General features: G+C 46.1%; 1 protein-coding gene across 1 annotated transcript in view; it reads right to left on the reverse strand.

The window, feature by feature from the left end:
- The window catches only part of HERC2 (HECT and RLD domain containing E3 ubiquitin protein ligase 2), a 211,465-nt gene extending 199,029 nt beyond the window's left edge, over positions 1-12,436 (reverse strand). Inside the window, exons 1-2 of the mRNA XM_017508492.2 lie at positions 12,258-12,436; positions 11,587-11,689 (exon numbers count right to left, since the gene is read on the reverse strand). Coding sequence (XP_017363981.1) covers positions 11,587-11,658 — 72 coding nt within the window. The 5' untranslated portion in view covers positions 11,659-11,689; positions 12,258-12,436. The remainder of the gene's footprint in view (positions 1-11,586; positions 11,690-12,257) is intronic.
- Positions 12,437-17,532: the final 5,096 nt, after the last annotated feature.

Genomic DNA, 17,532 nt, shown 5'->3' on the forward strand with positions numbered 1-17,532 from the left:
AGAGACGGGGTTTCACCATGTTGACCAGGATGGTCTCGATCTCTTGACCTCGTGATCCACCCGCCTCGGCCTCCCAAAGTGCTGGGATTACAGGCTTGAGCCACCGCGCCCGGCCTTGGGCATCTTAAAAAATTCAGAGAACGGAGGAACATCACTAAGGCACTAAAGCAAGCCTCACTGGAAGAGGTCTCCAAAGAGTTAGACTGTGGACTGGCAGAAGTGAGGCCCAGGAGAAGAGCTCTCCAGATCACAGAGAACACAGGATCCAGACTGAGGAAGCAGCAGCCTAGGAACAACCGGAAGACAGCTGTGGCACTGATAAGAACGAGGACTGCAGGCAGGGTGAGGTGGCTCATGCTGGAATCCCGGAGCTTTAGGAGGCCAAGGCAGACGGACTGCTTGAGGTCAAGAGTTCAAGATCAGCCTGGGCAGCATGGTGAGACCGTGTCTCTACAAAACATGTAAAAATTAGCCAAGTGAATGGCAGGTGCCTGTAACCCCAGCTACTCAGGAGGCTAGGGCAGAAGAATCATCTGAGCCCAGGAATTTAAGGTTACAGTGAGCTCTGATCACACTACAGCACTCCAGCCTGGGTGACACAGACCCTATTCCTGAAAAAAAAAAAAAGGAGAAGAAGAAGAACAGGATTTTCAATTTGTAAAGTGAGAGTAGTTATTTGAACAACTGTCTCTAATTAGCTTGTTTTCATTAGTAGCTGACCTACCTAAACGTGCCCAGTAGGTTTTCAACTTTTGACTTTTTTTGGTTCAGATCACAGATGTGTCTAATTAGTAATTATTTGGCTGAGAATCCTTTTCCAATTTGGTCTCACATTCCTATCTTACACCTCTGAAATGACATGACAAGTAAAGGCATTTTCATCGTCCAAAGACCCCAGCAAGAGAGGCAGTAACAGGCCCACTTTTTGTAAATCAGTAAAATGAAGCTCAGAAGTTCAATTACTTGACCAAAGGCCACACAACACTGAGACTGCGAGGGGTGGGATTTGGGAAGAGGCCTAACTCCAAGGCTTATTCACTTCCCACCAACGTCATAACATGCACCCATACCTGCAGTAAGGCAACCAGGGCAAGCCTTCAAGCTCCCGTGTGTAGGCCACCAATACTTTAATACATCACTGGGCAAGCAAACCATTAAGGCACTATTAAAATGACTTCAGAACTATGGAGTCAGGCAATACAATCCAAAACAGAATAATACAACAAATGAATGTCTGATTAACATATAGGTTAGAAATGTTTCTTTTTCATTTCCTTACAATTTGACTTTTTAAAAAAGGTAATCTGTTTAAACATTTGCAGATAAGTAACGGTATATGGCTTTTCTTAAACTACAGAAAACCACTAAACACCTGCAGAATGTAGGATAACATATAAAAAAGTTTTAAAAATAGGTTCCTAGAACAATTAGAAAAGTCAGACAGGAACATTAAGTACGTCTGTCTGAAGACATCAGAGAAGCAGCAAGGAGTGAGGTCTTCCTACAGCCTAAGTCCCACAAGAGGAAGAAAGAGGCACAGAGAACCCAAGAAAGTAGGGATGAGACTGAGAAGCAGAGAAGAGCTTCTGAGAGACTCCCAATCCCTCAGACAGGAGGAGGCGTGGCAGACATCATGCTCTGAGCTGGAGCCTCAAAGGGCCACACACCAGAAGCACAGGTGAGTTAGAAGTAGACAAGCCTTCACAGGAGACCAGCCCAGTTTCGCACCCTCTCAATTTCCAAGTGGATTGCAGTGACCTAGGATTGCCTAGAGCATCCTCTCTGGAGGAAGATATTGTTACCCAGAGCCTCAATTTATTGCTACAGTATTGCATATACAGTATCTGGAACTCAAACAAAAATAATAATGACAAAGATACAAGACCACATCACCGAAAAAATTTTTTTAAATAGAAATCGATAGAATAGACCAAGAGCAGATGCTGAAAACAGAAGTACACACAGGCTTTTGTCATGAAAGAAGAGCCTGAGGAATGAACTGAAATGCTGACACTCTGCTCAGCAGATGCCAGCTTGGGGCAACGGGATGAGGGACATGGGAAGTGAGAACGGAAAGCAGTGAAGCAACGATATGCGGTATGTGACTACACAGTCAGCTAAGCCTGATTTTAGCCTACTCTGCCCATTTCATTTCCTAAAAAAAAGAAAAACATATATTTTAAAAGAGTGATTTTATATTTTTCAATGGTTGAAAAATAATCAAAAGACACAATGGCTCGTGCCTATAATCCCAGCACATTAGGACGCCGAAGCAGGCAGATCATGAGGTTAGGAGTTCCAGATCTGCCTGGCCAACATAGTGAAACCCTGTCTCTGCTAAAAACACACACACACAAAATTAGCCGGGCATGGTGGTGTGTGCTTGCAATTGCAGCTACTCCAGAGGCTGAGGCAGAATTGCTTAAACCCACGAGGCAGAGGCTGCAGTGAGCTAAGATCACATCACTGCACTTGAGCCTGGGCAACAGGGCAAGACTGCCTCTCAGGGAAAAAAAAAATCACATGCCAACACATGAAAATTATATGATATTCAAATTTTGGTATCCACAAGTTTTCCTGGAATATAGTCACACACTCGTTTGGTGGCTCCTCTCACATAACGGCCAGGGTGAGCAGTTATAAAAGAGCACGTACGGCCCACATAAACATTTACTATCTGGTGCTTTACAGAAAAAAATGTGCTGACCCCTATGTTAGTGCCACCTCTTCTCAATGAGTTGCAAATACAAACAATTGTTCGGTCAGCACATTGCTAGGCATATACGGCGTTTCCAGAAAGTTTGCAAGAAGAAACCACACCACAAAGTAGTCCAAGGAGGAAAAAAGGGGGGAGGAATTAAAACACTCACTTCCCTCACCTCTTCTTGCGAAGTGGTGAACGTTCATACTACGGGGAATTAACACCCACGCTCGCCCCCCATTCCAGGCTGTGACATTGGCTCCTTGGTCAGGAAGCCATAATCCAGCTCTGCTGTGTGACATCACAGCCCACAGGTATGAGTCAACCAAGAGGGACAGAGATATGCAGTTAAGGAATCTAAGGGGTCAGGCAAGGTTTGTAAACACACTTTTATAATAACTACCTTTGACGGGCGCGGTGGCTCATGCCTGTAATCCCAGCACTTTAGGAGGCCCAGGTGGGTAGATCACCTGAGGTCGGGAGTTTGAGACCAGCCTGACCAACATGGAGAAACCCTGTCTCTATTAAATATACAAAATTAGCCAGGCGTGGTGGCGCATGCCTGTAATTCTAGCTACTCGGGAGGCTGAGACAAGACAATCAATTGAACCCAAGAGGCGGAAGTTGCAGTGAGCCAAGATCGTGCCACTGCACTCCAGCCTGGGTAACAAGAGCTAAATTCCGTCTCAAAAATAAATAAATAGGCCAGGCGCGGTGGATCAAGCCTGTAATCCCAGCACTTTGGGAGGCCGAGGCGGGTGGATCACGAGGTCAAGAGATCGAGACCATCCTGGTCAACATGGTGAAACCCCGTCTCTACTAAAAATACAAAAAATTAGCTGGGCATGGTGGCACATGCCTGTAATCCCAGCTACTCAGGAGGCTGAGGCAGGAGAACTGCCTGAACCCAGGAGGCGGAGGTTGCAGTAAGCCGAGATCGCGCCATTGCACTCCAGCCTGGGTAACATGAGTGAAACTCCGTCTCAAAAAAAATAAATTAAATAAATAAATAAATAAATACCTTTATATATTCAAGCAATTAAAAGATCATACTGACAATTTCAACACAGAAGTTGAAACCAGAACCAAGTACCTAAAGTGGCAGTTAAAGAAACTGTCAAACACTTCAAACTGAACATTTTAAAGGGATATGTTTAATATAATTCTACCTCAATAAAGTTGATATTCTTAAAAAAATGGAAATTCTGGAACAGAAAAACACACTAGTAAAATTTAAAACTCAATGGATTGTATTAAAAACAGAGTGGGAAGGCCCATACTTCCTCTGCCTATGAAGGATTAATTCTGTAGAAATTACTTCCTTGCTATAATCAACTAGAAAACCAGACAGAATTTACCAAAAAACTGTTACCAAAAACTGGACAACAGACAGCCCAGAGCTGGGATCCCTGAGAGTAGGGAAACACTGCCCAGAAGCAGCTTCCAAGCTGCAGCCCAGGAAAGGGGAACCCAAATAGAGCCCAAAGGTCTTGCTGTGTTCAGGAGACAGATCAGCTATACGTAGGCCAAACGGCGAGAATACAGCAAGCTCTGGAGATGAGTGGAGGGGCCCCTTGAGTCTTTGTGTACTGCTCTGGGCATAGGCTAAGAAAAGTATGGAAAGCTGAGAAAAGACGCACTAGAAAGGAATATGCAGTATCACCACGATGCACACAGCCTGGGAAAAGCCTGCATTTCCACAAACAAGGACAGAGAGACCTTCTAATACACCAAGCATCAGGTGGAGTCCTAAGAAGCATATCGCCTTAGTGGTATGGATAAATTGGCCCCAGAGTAAAGGCTGTGTGGATCAGCCCTAACAAACCTTAGAATCAAGCTTCAAAGAGATCAAACTGACCCCAAGTAACTTAGAGACATGGCAGAACAAAAAAACTAAGGTTCTTAAAGAAAAAAAATCCTTCACGGAACATAAAATTTATAATGTCTAGCTTTCAATCAAAAATTAGCAGGCATGCAGGCATGCCCCCATAAGCGGGGCAATCAATCAACAGAAATGACAGAATCAATCAACAGAGATGAATCTACAAGTGATAAGAGATTACAGTATTCACAGACAAGGACATTAAAAGCTCTCTTACGGAAATGCTCCCTATGCTGGCCGGGAGCGGTGGCTCACGCCTGTAATCCCACCACTTTGGGAGGCCGAGGCAGGTGAATCACGAGGTCAGGAGTTCAAGACCAGCCTGGCAAAGATGGTGACACCCTGTCTCTACTAAAAATACAAAAGTTAGCCAGGTATGGTGGCGTGTGACTGTAACCTCAGCTACTCAGGAGGCTGAGGCAGGGAATTGCTTGAACCCAGGAGGCAGAGGTTGCAGTGAGCTAAGATCATGCCACTGCACTCCAGCCTGGGCAACAGAGTGAGACTCTCTCAAAAAAAAAAAAAAAAAAAAAAAAAAAAAAAAAAAAAAAAAAAAAAAAAGAAAAAAAGAAAAAAAAAAGAAATGCTCCCTGTGCTAATAGAAGGATATTATGAATGCGGTAAGGATTGAAACAGACGAAACAAAAAGAATCCAAATGTAATCTCTGGAAATGAAAATACAAAAGTGAAATTGTGATGGATGAGATTAACAGATTAAACACTGCATAACGGTTCAACCATAATCTACCTCTAAGCATACAGCAATTCTATGCTCTCTCCTTTAACGTTCATGTAGTCTACGTTTTACGGTAACTGTGTCATGCCCACCATCAGTTGTAGGTTAATCTACAGCTGCCCAGTTATCCAAAGATCTTTCTCTACTCAATTTCTGAGGAAGGGCTCATAAGAACAATACTCCCTAAGTTATGGCTCATTGATAAGTCTGTGTCTTTTTCATCTGACAAATCGGTTTTGCTAGAACAAAAGATGCTTGACTCACATTTTCTTTTCTTGATTGCCTTAAATAGGTTACTCAATTTTCTTCTTCATAAAGAATTGTCATCTGCTGGACACAGTGGCTCACTTCTGTAATCCCAGCACTTTGCGAGGCCAAGGTGGGTGAATTGTCTGAGCTCAGGAGTTGAAGACCAGCCTGAGCAACATGGTAAAACCTGTCTCTACTAAAAATACAAAAACTTAGCTCGGTGTTGTGGTACACGCCTGTAATTCCAGCCACTGGGGAAGATAAGCCACGAGAATGGGTTGAACCCAGGAGGTGGAAGTTGCAGTAAGCTAGATAGTGCCACTGTACTCCAGCCGGGCCAACAGTGTAAGACTACTCTATCTCAAAAAACAAAAACAAAAGCAAAAGCAAAAAAATAAACAGCATGCTAAGAAAGGCAACTTTGCTGGTGGATCTTTGGCCAAAAAAAAAAAAAAAAAAGTCATCAAAATCCTATGGTAAACCCTTTTCCTTTTTTTTAGTAACCAGCCTTTTCCAAGAACCAAAGTTAAAAGTTAGTTCCTTAAGACACCAGGCGAGGCGCAGTGGCTCACACAGCACTTTGGGAGGCCAAGGCAAGAAGATCACTTGAATGCAGCTCTAGACTAGGCTGGGTAACAAAGACAGACCCTGTCTCTAGAAAAAAACTTTAAAAATAGGCTGGACACGGTGGCTCACACCTATAATCCCAACACTTTGGGAGGCCGAGGCAGACAGATCACGAGGTCAGGAGATTGAGATCATCCTGGTCAACATGGTGAAATCCCGTCTCTACTAAAAATACAAAAATTATTAGCCAGGTGTGGTGGTGGGTGCCTGTAGTCCCAGCTACTCGGGAGGCTGAGACAGGAGAATCACTTGTGCCCAGGAGTTTCAGGCTGCCGTGAGCTATGATTGCACCTCTGCTCTCCAGAACAGGTGACAGAACAAGACCCTGTATAAAAATAAATTAATCAGCCGGGCGTGGTGGCTCACGCCTGTAATCCCAGCACTTTGGGAGGCCGAGGCAGGCGGATCACCGGAGGTCAGGAGTTCGAGACCAGCCCTGCCAACATGTTGAAACCATGTCTCAATTTTTTAAAATTAATTAATTAATTAATCAAATAACAAAGACTAATAAAATTTATAAAAACCTGACATTGATCCAACACATAGAGAAGATGCAAAATAACCAAAATCATGAATTAAAAAAGGAGCAATGCCACCAATTCTACAGACATGCAAGTCATCACAAGAAACCATTACAATTTTACCCTAATTTGAAAATGTGGAGACGTTTGCTAGATAGAGATTTTGAACCAAGTCTTGAAAAGTTTCTCAAAATACTATGGCAGAGGAGAGAAACAGGGACTCTAAATACTGGGGGTGGAGAGTGCAAATGACACAGCACAGAAGGAACTGAGCTCTAGGAGAGAACAGGTGATGCCCTGCTCTGGAGGCCCAGGATTCTACACACACCTCCACAGTGCACTGACCCTAAGCTGCCTTATTTAGTATCCCTCTTTTTCATTTTCTTTTTTTTCCCTGAGGCAGAGTCTCGCTCTGTCGCCCAGGCTGGAGTGCAGTGGTGTGATCTGGGTTCACTGCAACCTCCGCCTCCCAGGTTCAAGCGATTCTCCTGCCTCAGCCTCCCAAGTAGCTGGGAATACAGGTGCACGCTACTATGCCCAGCTAATTTTTGCATTTTTAGTAGAGACAGAGTTTCACCATGTTGGCCAGGCTGGTCTCGAACGCCTGATCTCAGGTGATCCACCCTCCTTGGCCTCCCAAAGTGCTGGGATTATAGGAGTGAGCCACTGCTCCCAGCCCATCTCCTGGTATTTCTAAACATGAAGTGACAATATTTACATTCAATAAGGTTAACTCTAAAAGCTTACATTTATGCTTATTCATTTTTAATTGCTTAGATGAAGAGACAAACGGTCCCAGTTTAGCTACTGATGTACTCAACAAACAACCTTGATGGACCTGAGGGCAATATGCTGAGTAAACAAACTCATTTCCGAAGCTCACCTATCATATGGTAATCTCACGATAACAAAATTATAGAGATGGGGAACAGATGAGTAGTTGCCAGGAGTTAGAGACAGTGGCAGAAGAGAAAAAGCAGGAGAAAGATGTTCATAGTGATGAAACAGTTCTGCATAGTACTTGTGGTAGTGGTTATATTTACAGAACGAGGAGAGAGTGGCACAGCACTATGCACACATATTGTACCTGGGTTTTTATACTGTATCATAGTTACATGTGTAAGTTACATACATCCCCAAGATGTAACCACTGGGGTAGTACGGGTACATGTACAACGACCTGTCTACTTTCTTTACAACTTCCTGAGAGTCTATTATTATTGCAAAATAAAATGTTTAAAAACAAAACTGCTTCACGCATCTCTAATTTCAGGTACCACTTTAAGATATCTCCATTCTGGACCCATGCTCAAAGACCTGCCCTTTTACCTTACAACAAGACTGCCAAACAAGCATATGTTTCAAGAATAAAAAGCCTTTAAGGTATCAAATACTGTTTTTTATAGTTCCTTTGCTTAACTGACTTTTTGGCTTGCTAAAAAACTACCAAACACGTCGGATTAGAAGTACTTTTACTGTAAAAATAAAAAGTGATGTGGCTAACATCTCTTAGCGCTATAATTGATTGCTCTTCACAAGGGTCATGAAGGAAAATACAGAGATTCAATAACTCCACACACCAGCAGAAAAGAGTGTTGAACAATTAAACTGTTTATACGTAAAAACCAGATACATATGCCTGGCATAAAATGAACCCTCCATTAGAGGTTGCTGAATGTAGGTTCCTAGGCCTGATGCATCCAAATAATGTCGATAATCAAAAAGCTGATTATCAGTGCTCTCTGTAATACATAAGCAATAAAAGTTTTCACACTCCAAAACTCTTCCTTTCTAAAGTTACTAAAACTTTCAAGGGCATTTCAAACAAAACTAGCTGTAGAAAACAGATCTGATCAATCCTATGGCTAAGAAACATCTTTCTACCCCATGTATTATTCATTAACCAGGTGTCAACTCCATTTCCAATACAAAAGTCTGAAATAGTGGAGTGCTTCCCACTCCAGGTGGAAGAGTCATCCTCCACAAGATAAGGGTAAAACCTGTGAGCACAAGGTTTCCATCTGCAATTCCTGTCTGAAAAGAAGCTCTCCAAAGGGGCAAACCATGTCTCATTCCTTGGGGTAAAACAACAACATTCATTCCTCGCATTTAACAAGCAATGCTGGAGACATATAAAACACAGGTTAGCAATCACTTTTTCATTCTCCTTATACCTGTAACACACTTTTCCTCTAGTGCACACTATCCAAACCCTAGTCATTTCCCTTACCCCTAGGAAGAGTTTAGAAAATTAGGGAGGCCAAGGCGGGCAGATCACTTTGAGGTCCGAAGACCAGCCTGGCCAACATGCTGAAACTGCATCTCTATTAAAAATATAAAAATTAGTAGGGCATGGTGGCACATACTTGTAATGCCAGCTACTCGGGAGGCTGAGGTGGGAGAATCGCTTGAAACCAGGAGGTGGAAGTTGCAGTGAGCCAAGATTGCACCAATGCACTCCGGCCTGGACGACAAAGACTCCGTCTCAAAACAAACAAACAAACAAAAGAAAAAACCCCACAACTTTCTAATCATATTGCAAATGTGTAAGAAGGGTCAAGGAAAACAACAGGCCCTCTAAGACATAAATGCTGCTTCACTGTGTGTTTATCTGCCTAACTCATCATAGGAACTCAATTCAGCATTAAACTGCTTTTAGATCAAGACACTAGAACTCATGTTTAGCAGTTATTAAACTAAGAAAAAAGCTTCATTAGGTAAAGTCCTCTACTCCAATAAGTTTCTCAAAATACATAAACACTAATATAAAAACAATTAAAACAGGCAGGGCACAGTGGCTCACGCCTATAATTCCAGCATTTCGGGAGGCCAAGGCAGGCGGATCACAAGGTCAAGAGATTGAGACCATCCTAGCCAACACGGTGAAACTCTCTCTACTAAAAATACAAAAATTAACTAGGCATGGTAGCATGTGCCAGTAATCGCAGCTCCTCAGGAGGCTGAGGCAAGAGAATAGCTTGAACCTGGGAGGCGGAGGTTGCAACGAGCCAAGATCGTGCCACTGAACTCCAGTCTGGCGGCAGAGCAAGACTCCATGTCAAAAAAAAAAAAAATTTTTTTAAACAAGTTTGCCTGAATCTCAAGATTTCAGAAATACAAAATTACTCATCTCTCACCTCTCCTACCCACTTAACATGACAAAGAAAAAAACGCCATTATAGCTAAATAAAAGGAAATGTTTAAAGAGAAACAAAGAGTAACTATACCAATTCTTGACCCCATTCTCTGTGCCGTCTTACTTAACATCAACTCCTGCATAACAATCCCATCATCCACAACAAGCTTCTTTTTTCTTTTCTTTGAAACAAAGTTTTGCTCTCATTGCCCAGGCTGAAGTGCAACAGCATCATCTCAGCTCACTGCAACCTCTGCCTCCTGGGTTCCAGTGATTCTCCCGCCTCAGCCTCCTGAGTAGCTGGGATTACAGGTATGCACCACCACGCCTGGCTAGTTTTGTATTTTTAGGAGAGATGGGGTTTCACCATGTTGGTCAGGCTGATCTCCAACTCCTGACCTCATGATCCACCCGACTTGGCCTCCCAAAGTGCTGGGATTACAGGCATGAGCCATGGTGCCTGGCCCCACATCATAGTTCCAAACACCAGACTTTAATATCTAACAACGCTCAACACCTGTTTAAAAAGAAAAAGAAGGCCGGGCACAGTGGCTCACACCTGTAATTCCAGCACTTTTGGAGGCCGAGGTGGGCAGATCACAACATCAAGAGATCAAGACCATCCTGGCCAACACTGTGAAACGCCATCTGTATTAAAAATACAAAAAATTAGCCATGGTGGCACACACCTGTAGTCCCAGCTACTTGGGACGCTGAGACAGGAGAACTGCTTGAACCCAGGAGGCAGAGGTTGCAGTGAGCCGCGATGGCACCACTGCACTCCAACCTGGTGACACAGCGAGCCTCTGTCTCAAAAAAAGAGAAAAGGAAAAAACAGGGCAGGGGCAATAACACTTCAGTGTAAGCATCTATGATCAACTACTGCTTATAGCCTACATAATTTTTGATGAACAGTCATGTACTATGTAAGATTGTGTTATAAAAGGCAGATTACTTGAGAAATACCTAAAATGGTTAACCTCAGGGAGGAGAAAAATATACACACACAAAATACTTCAAACACTTCTTTTTGCTCCTGATAAGGAGTTGCAAAAGTAGTTTTTCCAAGCCATTTCCAAATAAAAGTAGCTTAGAGGTAAAGAATTGTCTAATGAAATATTACTGCTACTATTTATTTGATAACGTCCTCACAAGCTTGCAATTATCTACCAATATTGTTTCCTCATGTTCTTGACGTGAAAATCCAAGCACTCCTCTTAACAAGGAGTCACAAATACAAAACAAACAGCTCAACTGAACTAACTCGTCTCTCCAGAAACACAAACACAAGACCTGATAAAACGAGTGAGTTTCTATAGGCCATAATTACTGCAACTTACTTCTCCAACGTTCCCCTCCACAGTTAACTAAACGGCTCAACAACTATCAGTAACAAACGACAGTCACCATCATACGGTTAGGGGTGTGGCAGATTTCTTAACCAGTAATAATAAACAGGAAAAAAAAAATGCCCAACTATTAACAGATCTCAAGTTTTGTGCGCTTGCAAAGAACTAATTAAAAGGCAGCCAAGCACAATCTACAAAAACAGCTATAAAGACTGTTACATTTTAAGTTACAGGAAATAAACCTGCTCCTCTAATATAGCAAGATACAACTGACTGCCCCTTACATACCCTAAAAAAAAGCCTTAAAAAAGTTTAAAAAGCCTTAAACCAGAAATTTAAATAAGGAAGCAGAAACAGATCAAGAAACAGACATGTCAAACCCCACCTGTATATCTGTTTTCAACCATTTGGAGTCAAGGCGAGCCTGGGCAGCCAAACAGAAAGGCTCAGAAGACATCTTTTCTCCAGCTTCCTCCCAGTTCTCAGCCCTGCAAGTAAACATAAATGTTGAAGACCTAACGCTTTCTGTTATTTTACAAAGACACTCCGGAAAGGTTTAATGCAGGGGGAAAAAAAAAAAAAAAAAAAGAACAGAAAAGTGAAGAGCTGCGGGAGGGGAGGGAGGGAGGCCAAGGAAAGCCTCCCTCCAAGGCAGGCGGGGCGCGCCGGGCTCTGCACCACGCCGGCGAGACCTTGAGAGCGGACGGTCACGGGAGGCCGAATCACCATGTCATCCCCCTGCCCTCACATCCAGAAGGAACACGACAGGCAGCCCCTCGGTGTCACGACAAGTGACAGCGCCACGCATCTGCGCTGTGCCCCACAGCAGGGCGGGGGAGTGCAACAAACGACCGGAGGATCGCCTGCGGAAACACCCGCGGCCACCAGCACCAAGAGCTGCGCCGCGGGCGGTCCGCGCAGGCCCCGGTGCGGCCGCCGCGCCCACGCCCGCCCCTCCGGCTCGGCCGCCCGGCCGCCCGCCCGCCCCGCGCCCCCGCCCGCGCCCGCGCCCGCGCCTCCCCCGCCGCCGGCCGACCCGCTGCCCCCGAGCAGGACCTGACGCGCAGGGCCCGGGCGCCTCGCCCCGCCGGCGTGCGGAGACAGCCTCCCGGCCGCCGCTGGCTCAGCCGGCGCCCGCGATCCCGGCGCCTCTAGCGGCCCGAGGGGCGGGCCGACGCGGGACTGCCGCCCCCCGCGTACGGCCAATCGCAGCGAGGCTGCTCCGCGGGCGCAGCCAATGGGGAAGAGGAGCCCTTCGCCGCTGCTCCCGATCCCCGCTTCCTGCAGCCCCGCTCATCTTCCTGCTTGGAACCCACGGGCTGCGGCCAAGGCCAACCGCGGGAGCCGGGAGGCGGGATTTCCGCCGCACGCACCACGCACGGACCACGCACCACGCACGCACGCACGCACGCTCGCTCGCCCGCTAGCACGCACGCACCCGCTCCCACGGGAGACGACTCGCCCGGCCGCCGCTGGAGACCCGCCCGGCGGGAGCGCTTTCGTAACGCGGCGGGTGGTCGCGCCCACACTGACCTGGGGGTCCAGTGGCGAGTCCGGCTCCGCTGGGGATGCGGACGCATCTCTGTGCGGTCAGCGGCGGTTGAAGAGCTGCCTCCTGTCTGTCCCACCGCGTGCAGCGACAGTCTTGGGCCGATTCCACGGAGCTGCTGCGGAAGGACTGCCGGGAATCAAAGTAGGACTCAGGCGAGGCCGGGCGCGGTGGCTCACGCCTGTAATCCCAGCACGTTGGCAGGCCGAGGCAGGCGGATCACTAGGTCAGGAGTTCGAGACCAGCCTGGCCAACGTGGTGAAACCCCTTCTCTCCTAAAAATACAAAAATTAGCCGGGCATGGTGGCGCGCGCGATCGGGTTGCAGTGAGTCGAGACTGTGCCACTGCGCTCCAGCCTGGGCAACACAGCAAGACTCTATCTTAAAAAAAAAAAAAAAAAAAAAGAAAAGAAAAAGGAAACAGACCTCCCCGCCCACCACAAAGCCAAATTTAAGAAATATAAAGCAATATAGGCTGGGTACGGTGGCTCACGTGTGGCGCTTTGGGAGGCCGAGGCGGGAGGATCCCGTGTTGCCAGACTGGGCAACATAGCAAGACACCATCTCTACAAAAAAAAAAAAAAAAAAAAATTAGCCAGGTGTGGTGGCACACACCTGTGATCCCAGCTACTCTGGAGGCTGAGGCAGGAGAATCGCCTTAGCTGGGGAGTTCAATGTTACAGTGAGCTGAGATCGTGCCACTGCACTCTAGGCTGGGCGCAGAGTGAGATCCTGCCTCTAGGAAAGAGAAAAACACCGGCTGGGCGTGGTGGCTCGCGCCTGTAATCCCAACACTTTGAAAGGCCAAGGCAGGTGGGTCATTTGAGGTCAGGAGTTCAAGACCAGCCTGGCCAACATGGTGAAACCTCCTCTTTACTAAAAATAAAAAAAATTAGCCGGGTGTAGTGGTGGGCGCTTGTAATCCCAGCTACTCGGGAGGCTGAGGCAGGAGAATCACTTGAACCTGGCAGGTGGAGGTTGCAGTAAGCCGAGATCTCACCACTGCACTCCAGCCTGGGCAACAGAGACTGCAGCACTGCAGTCTCAACTTCCCGGGTTCAGGTGGTTCTCCCACCTTAGCCTTCCCAGTAGCTGGGACTGCGGGCACATGCCAGCGTGCCTGGCTAATTTTTGTATTTTTTGTAGAGACAGGGTACATGTTGCCCAGGCTGGTCTTGAACTCCTGGACTCAAGTGATCCAGCCACCTCAGTCTCCCAAAATGCTGGGAGTACAGGTGTGAGCCACTGCGTTTGGCTAATAGTAGTGAACTCTGAACAGAAGGAAAACATGGAATTATTTTCTTAGTTATGTTTTATCTACATTTTCTGGTTTTTCTCAACATGTAAAGCTAAAGTTACATTTTTAAAAATCAACAAGGGGCCAGGTATGGTGGCTCACGCCTGCAATGCCAGCACTTTGGGAGGCAGAGGTGAGCAGATCACCTGAGGTCTGGAGTTCAAGACCAGCTTATCCAACATGGTGAAACTCTGTCTCTACTAAAAATACAAAAATTAGCAGGGCGTGGTAGTAGGCACCTGTAAACCCAGCTACTCAGGAGGCTGAGACAGGAAAATCACTTGAACCTGGGAGGCAAAGGTTGCAGTGAAGCGACATCTTCCCATTGCACTCTAGTCTGGGAAACGAGTGAAACTCCATCTCAAAAAAATAAATAAGACCTCAGAACAAAAAAAAAAGAATATAAATATTTATTTTAGTTAACTTGTGCAAATTTGATTTCTGGAAAAGTAATGGAATAGGTTTTCTGAGAAAAAAAATCCACCACTTCGGCCGGGCATGGTGGCTCACACCTGTAATACCAGCACTTTGGGAGGCCAAGGTGAGCGGATCACCTGAGGTCGGGAGTTTGAGACCAGCCTGACCCACATGAAGAAACTCCGTCTCTACTAAAAATACAAAAATTAGCCAGGCGTGGTGGCACACACCTGTAATCCCAGCTAATCAGGAGGCTGAGGCTGGAGAACTGCTTGAACCCAGGAGGCAGAGGTTGCAGTGCGAGGGGATTGTACCATTGCACTCCAGCCTGGGTGACAAGAGTGAAACTCAGTCTAAAAAAAAAAGGCAGACTGACTGAAAGGATTAAAAAAGAAAACATGATCCATGCTCCACCAATGAACTAGGTACAAGAGAAACATTTTAAATTAGAAGAAACAAAACAGATTGAAAGTAAAAGGATCCAAAAAGATACAACGTTCAAACAGTAACCAAAAAAGCTGAAGTGGCTGTACTAATATCAAATGTGATACACTTTAAAACAGGGCTGGCCCTGTGCCTCACCCCTGTCATTCCCAGCACCAGCATTTTGGGAGGCTGAGGCCGGCGGATCACCTGAGGTCAGGAGTTAGAGACCAGCCTGGCCAACATGGCGAAACCCCATCTCTACTAAAAATACAAAAATTAGCCAGCCATGGTGGTGCGCGCCTGTAGTTCCAGCTACTTGGGAGACTGAGGCAGGAGAATTGCTTGATCCCAGGATGCGGAGGTGCAGTGAGCCAAGATGGCACCACTGCACTCCAGCCTGGGTGACGGAGTGAGACCCCATATCAAAAACAAGAATTAGGACTTTTCTGGCAGATGCTGTTAAGAAGTAGAACTGCAGGTCTGAGACTACTGCCCTTAGAAAGGGCTGTTTGCAAAGTTGGCATCTGGGAACTTGGATTCAGAGAGGCCTCTCACCATTTCCTAACTGACAAGGGTGGTTCACTGTGCCTAAACTGTTTGTACAAACAACACAGTTTATGCTGATTTCCTCTATTTATTTATTTTTGAGGAAGAGTCTTGTTCTGTCACCTAAACTGGAGTGAGTGGCATGAGTGCAACCTCTGCCTTCCAGGTTCAAGCAATTCTCCTGCTTCAGTCTCGAGTAGCTGGGATTACAGGCATGCACCACCACAGCCAGCTGATTTGTGTACTTTTAGTAGAGACGGGGTTTCACCTTTTTGGCTAGGCTGGTCTCAAACTGCTGACCTCAAATGATCCACCCAACTCGGCCTCGCAAAGTGCTGGCATTAGAGGCGTGAACCACTGCGCCTGACTTACGCTTTCCTAGAGTGCCTGAAATTTTGATGCGTGGCTGAACACTGATAAAAATTTCCTGGACTCTTAGACTCACGCTGGCTTCCCCGGTGCATGGCATTTCACACTTGTGGTCATAACTCATGGCGGGGGAAATTTGGCACATGCTGGGTGACTTCATTAGAAAAGAACTTTTGGGCCGGGCGCGGTGGCTCAAGCCTGTAATCCCAGCACTTTGGGAGGCCAAGGCGGGTGGATCACGAGGTCAAGAGATCGAGACCATCCTGGTCAACATGGTGAAACCCCGTCTCTACTAAAACTACAAAAAATTAGCTGGGCATGGTGGCACGTGCCTGTAATCCCAGCTACTCAGGAGGCTGAGGCAGGAGAATTGCCTGAACCCAGGAGGCGGAGGTTGCGGGGAGCCGAAATCCCGCCATTGCACTCCAGCCTGGGTAACAAGAGCGAAACTCCATCTCAAAAAAAAAAAAAAGAACTTTTGGAAGTTCGCTCCTGCTTTTCTCTAGACATTGCCCCATGGACCTTTTTCCTTTGTTTCCTTTCATTGTAATAAATCATAACTGTGAGTATGACTACACTGAGTCCTTTGGGTCCTCCTAGTGCATCATCAAACCTTGGAGGTGTCTTGGGGACTCCTGACACAAATGCTTCATAAGAATAAAGTCTGGGTGCGGTGGCTCACGCCTATAATCCCAACACTTTGGGAGGCCACAGTGGTGGGTGGATCACCCAAGGTCAGTTGTTCGAGACCAGCCTGACCAACATGGAGAAACTCCATCCTTACTAGAAATATAAAGTTAGCTGGGTGTGGTAGTACATGCCCATAATCCTAGCTAAATTGGGAGGCTGAGGCAGGAGAATCACTTAAACCTGGGAGGCGGAGGTTGTGGTGAGCCGAGATCACACCATTACACTCTAACCTGGGCTACAAGAGCGAAACTCATATCAAAAAAATAAATAAATAAATAGCTGGTGGTGGTGGCGTGCACCTGTAGTACCAGCTACTCAGGAGGCTGAGGCAGAAAAATCACTTGAACCTGAGAGGCAGAAGTTGCAGTGAGCCGATGATCTTGTCCCTGCACTCCAGCCTGGACAACAGAGCAAGAATCCATCTCAAAAAAAAGGCTCGGGCACAGTGGCACACGCCTGTAATCCCAGCACTTTGGGAGGCCAAGGCAGGTGGATCACAAGGTGAAGCGATGGAGACCATCCTGGCCAACATGGTGAAACCCTGTTTCTACTAAAAATACAAACAATTAGGCGGGCGTGGTGGCACGTGCCTGTAATCCTAGCTACTCAAGAGGCTAAGGCAGGAGAATCACTTGAGCCTGGGAGGTGGAGGTTGTGATGAGCTGAGATCAAGCCATTGCACTCCAGCCTGGGCAACAAGAAAAACTCTATCTCAAAAATAATAATCATAATAATATAGGCTGGGCGTGGTGGCTCATGCCTGTAATCTAGCACTTTGGGAGGCCAAGGTGGGCGGATCACCTGAGGTCAGGAGTTCAAGACCAGCCTGGCCAACATGGTGAAACCCTGTCTTTAAAAAAAAAAAAGAATATAAACAAGAACTCAAAGATGACAACAGATTACATGAACAAAACAAAACTGCAGAGCTAAACAGAACATCATCACCATTATTCTGTGAGTGGTTATAGACACAAGAGGATATGAAATAGAGAGAAGATCCAACATAAGGATAATTGGTCCATGAAATAAAAAACTCA

This window comes from Cebus imitator, unplaced genomic scaffold, assembly GCF_001604975.1.
Source record: "Cebus imitator isolate Cc_AM_T3 unplaced genomic scaffold, Cebus_imitator-1.0 Scaffold392, whole genome shotgun sequence".
NCBI lineage: Eukaryota > Metazoa > Chordata > Mammalia > Primates > Cebidae > Cebus > Cebus imitator.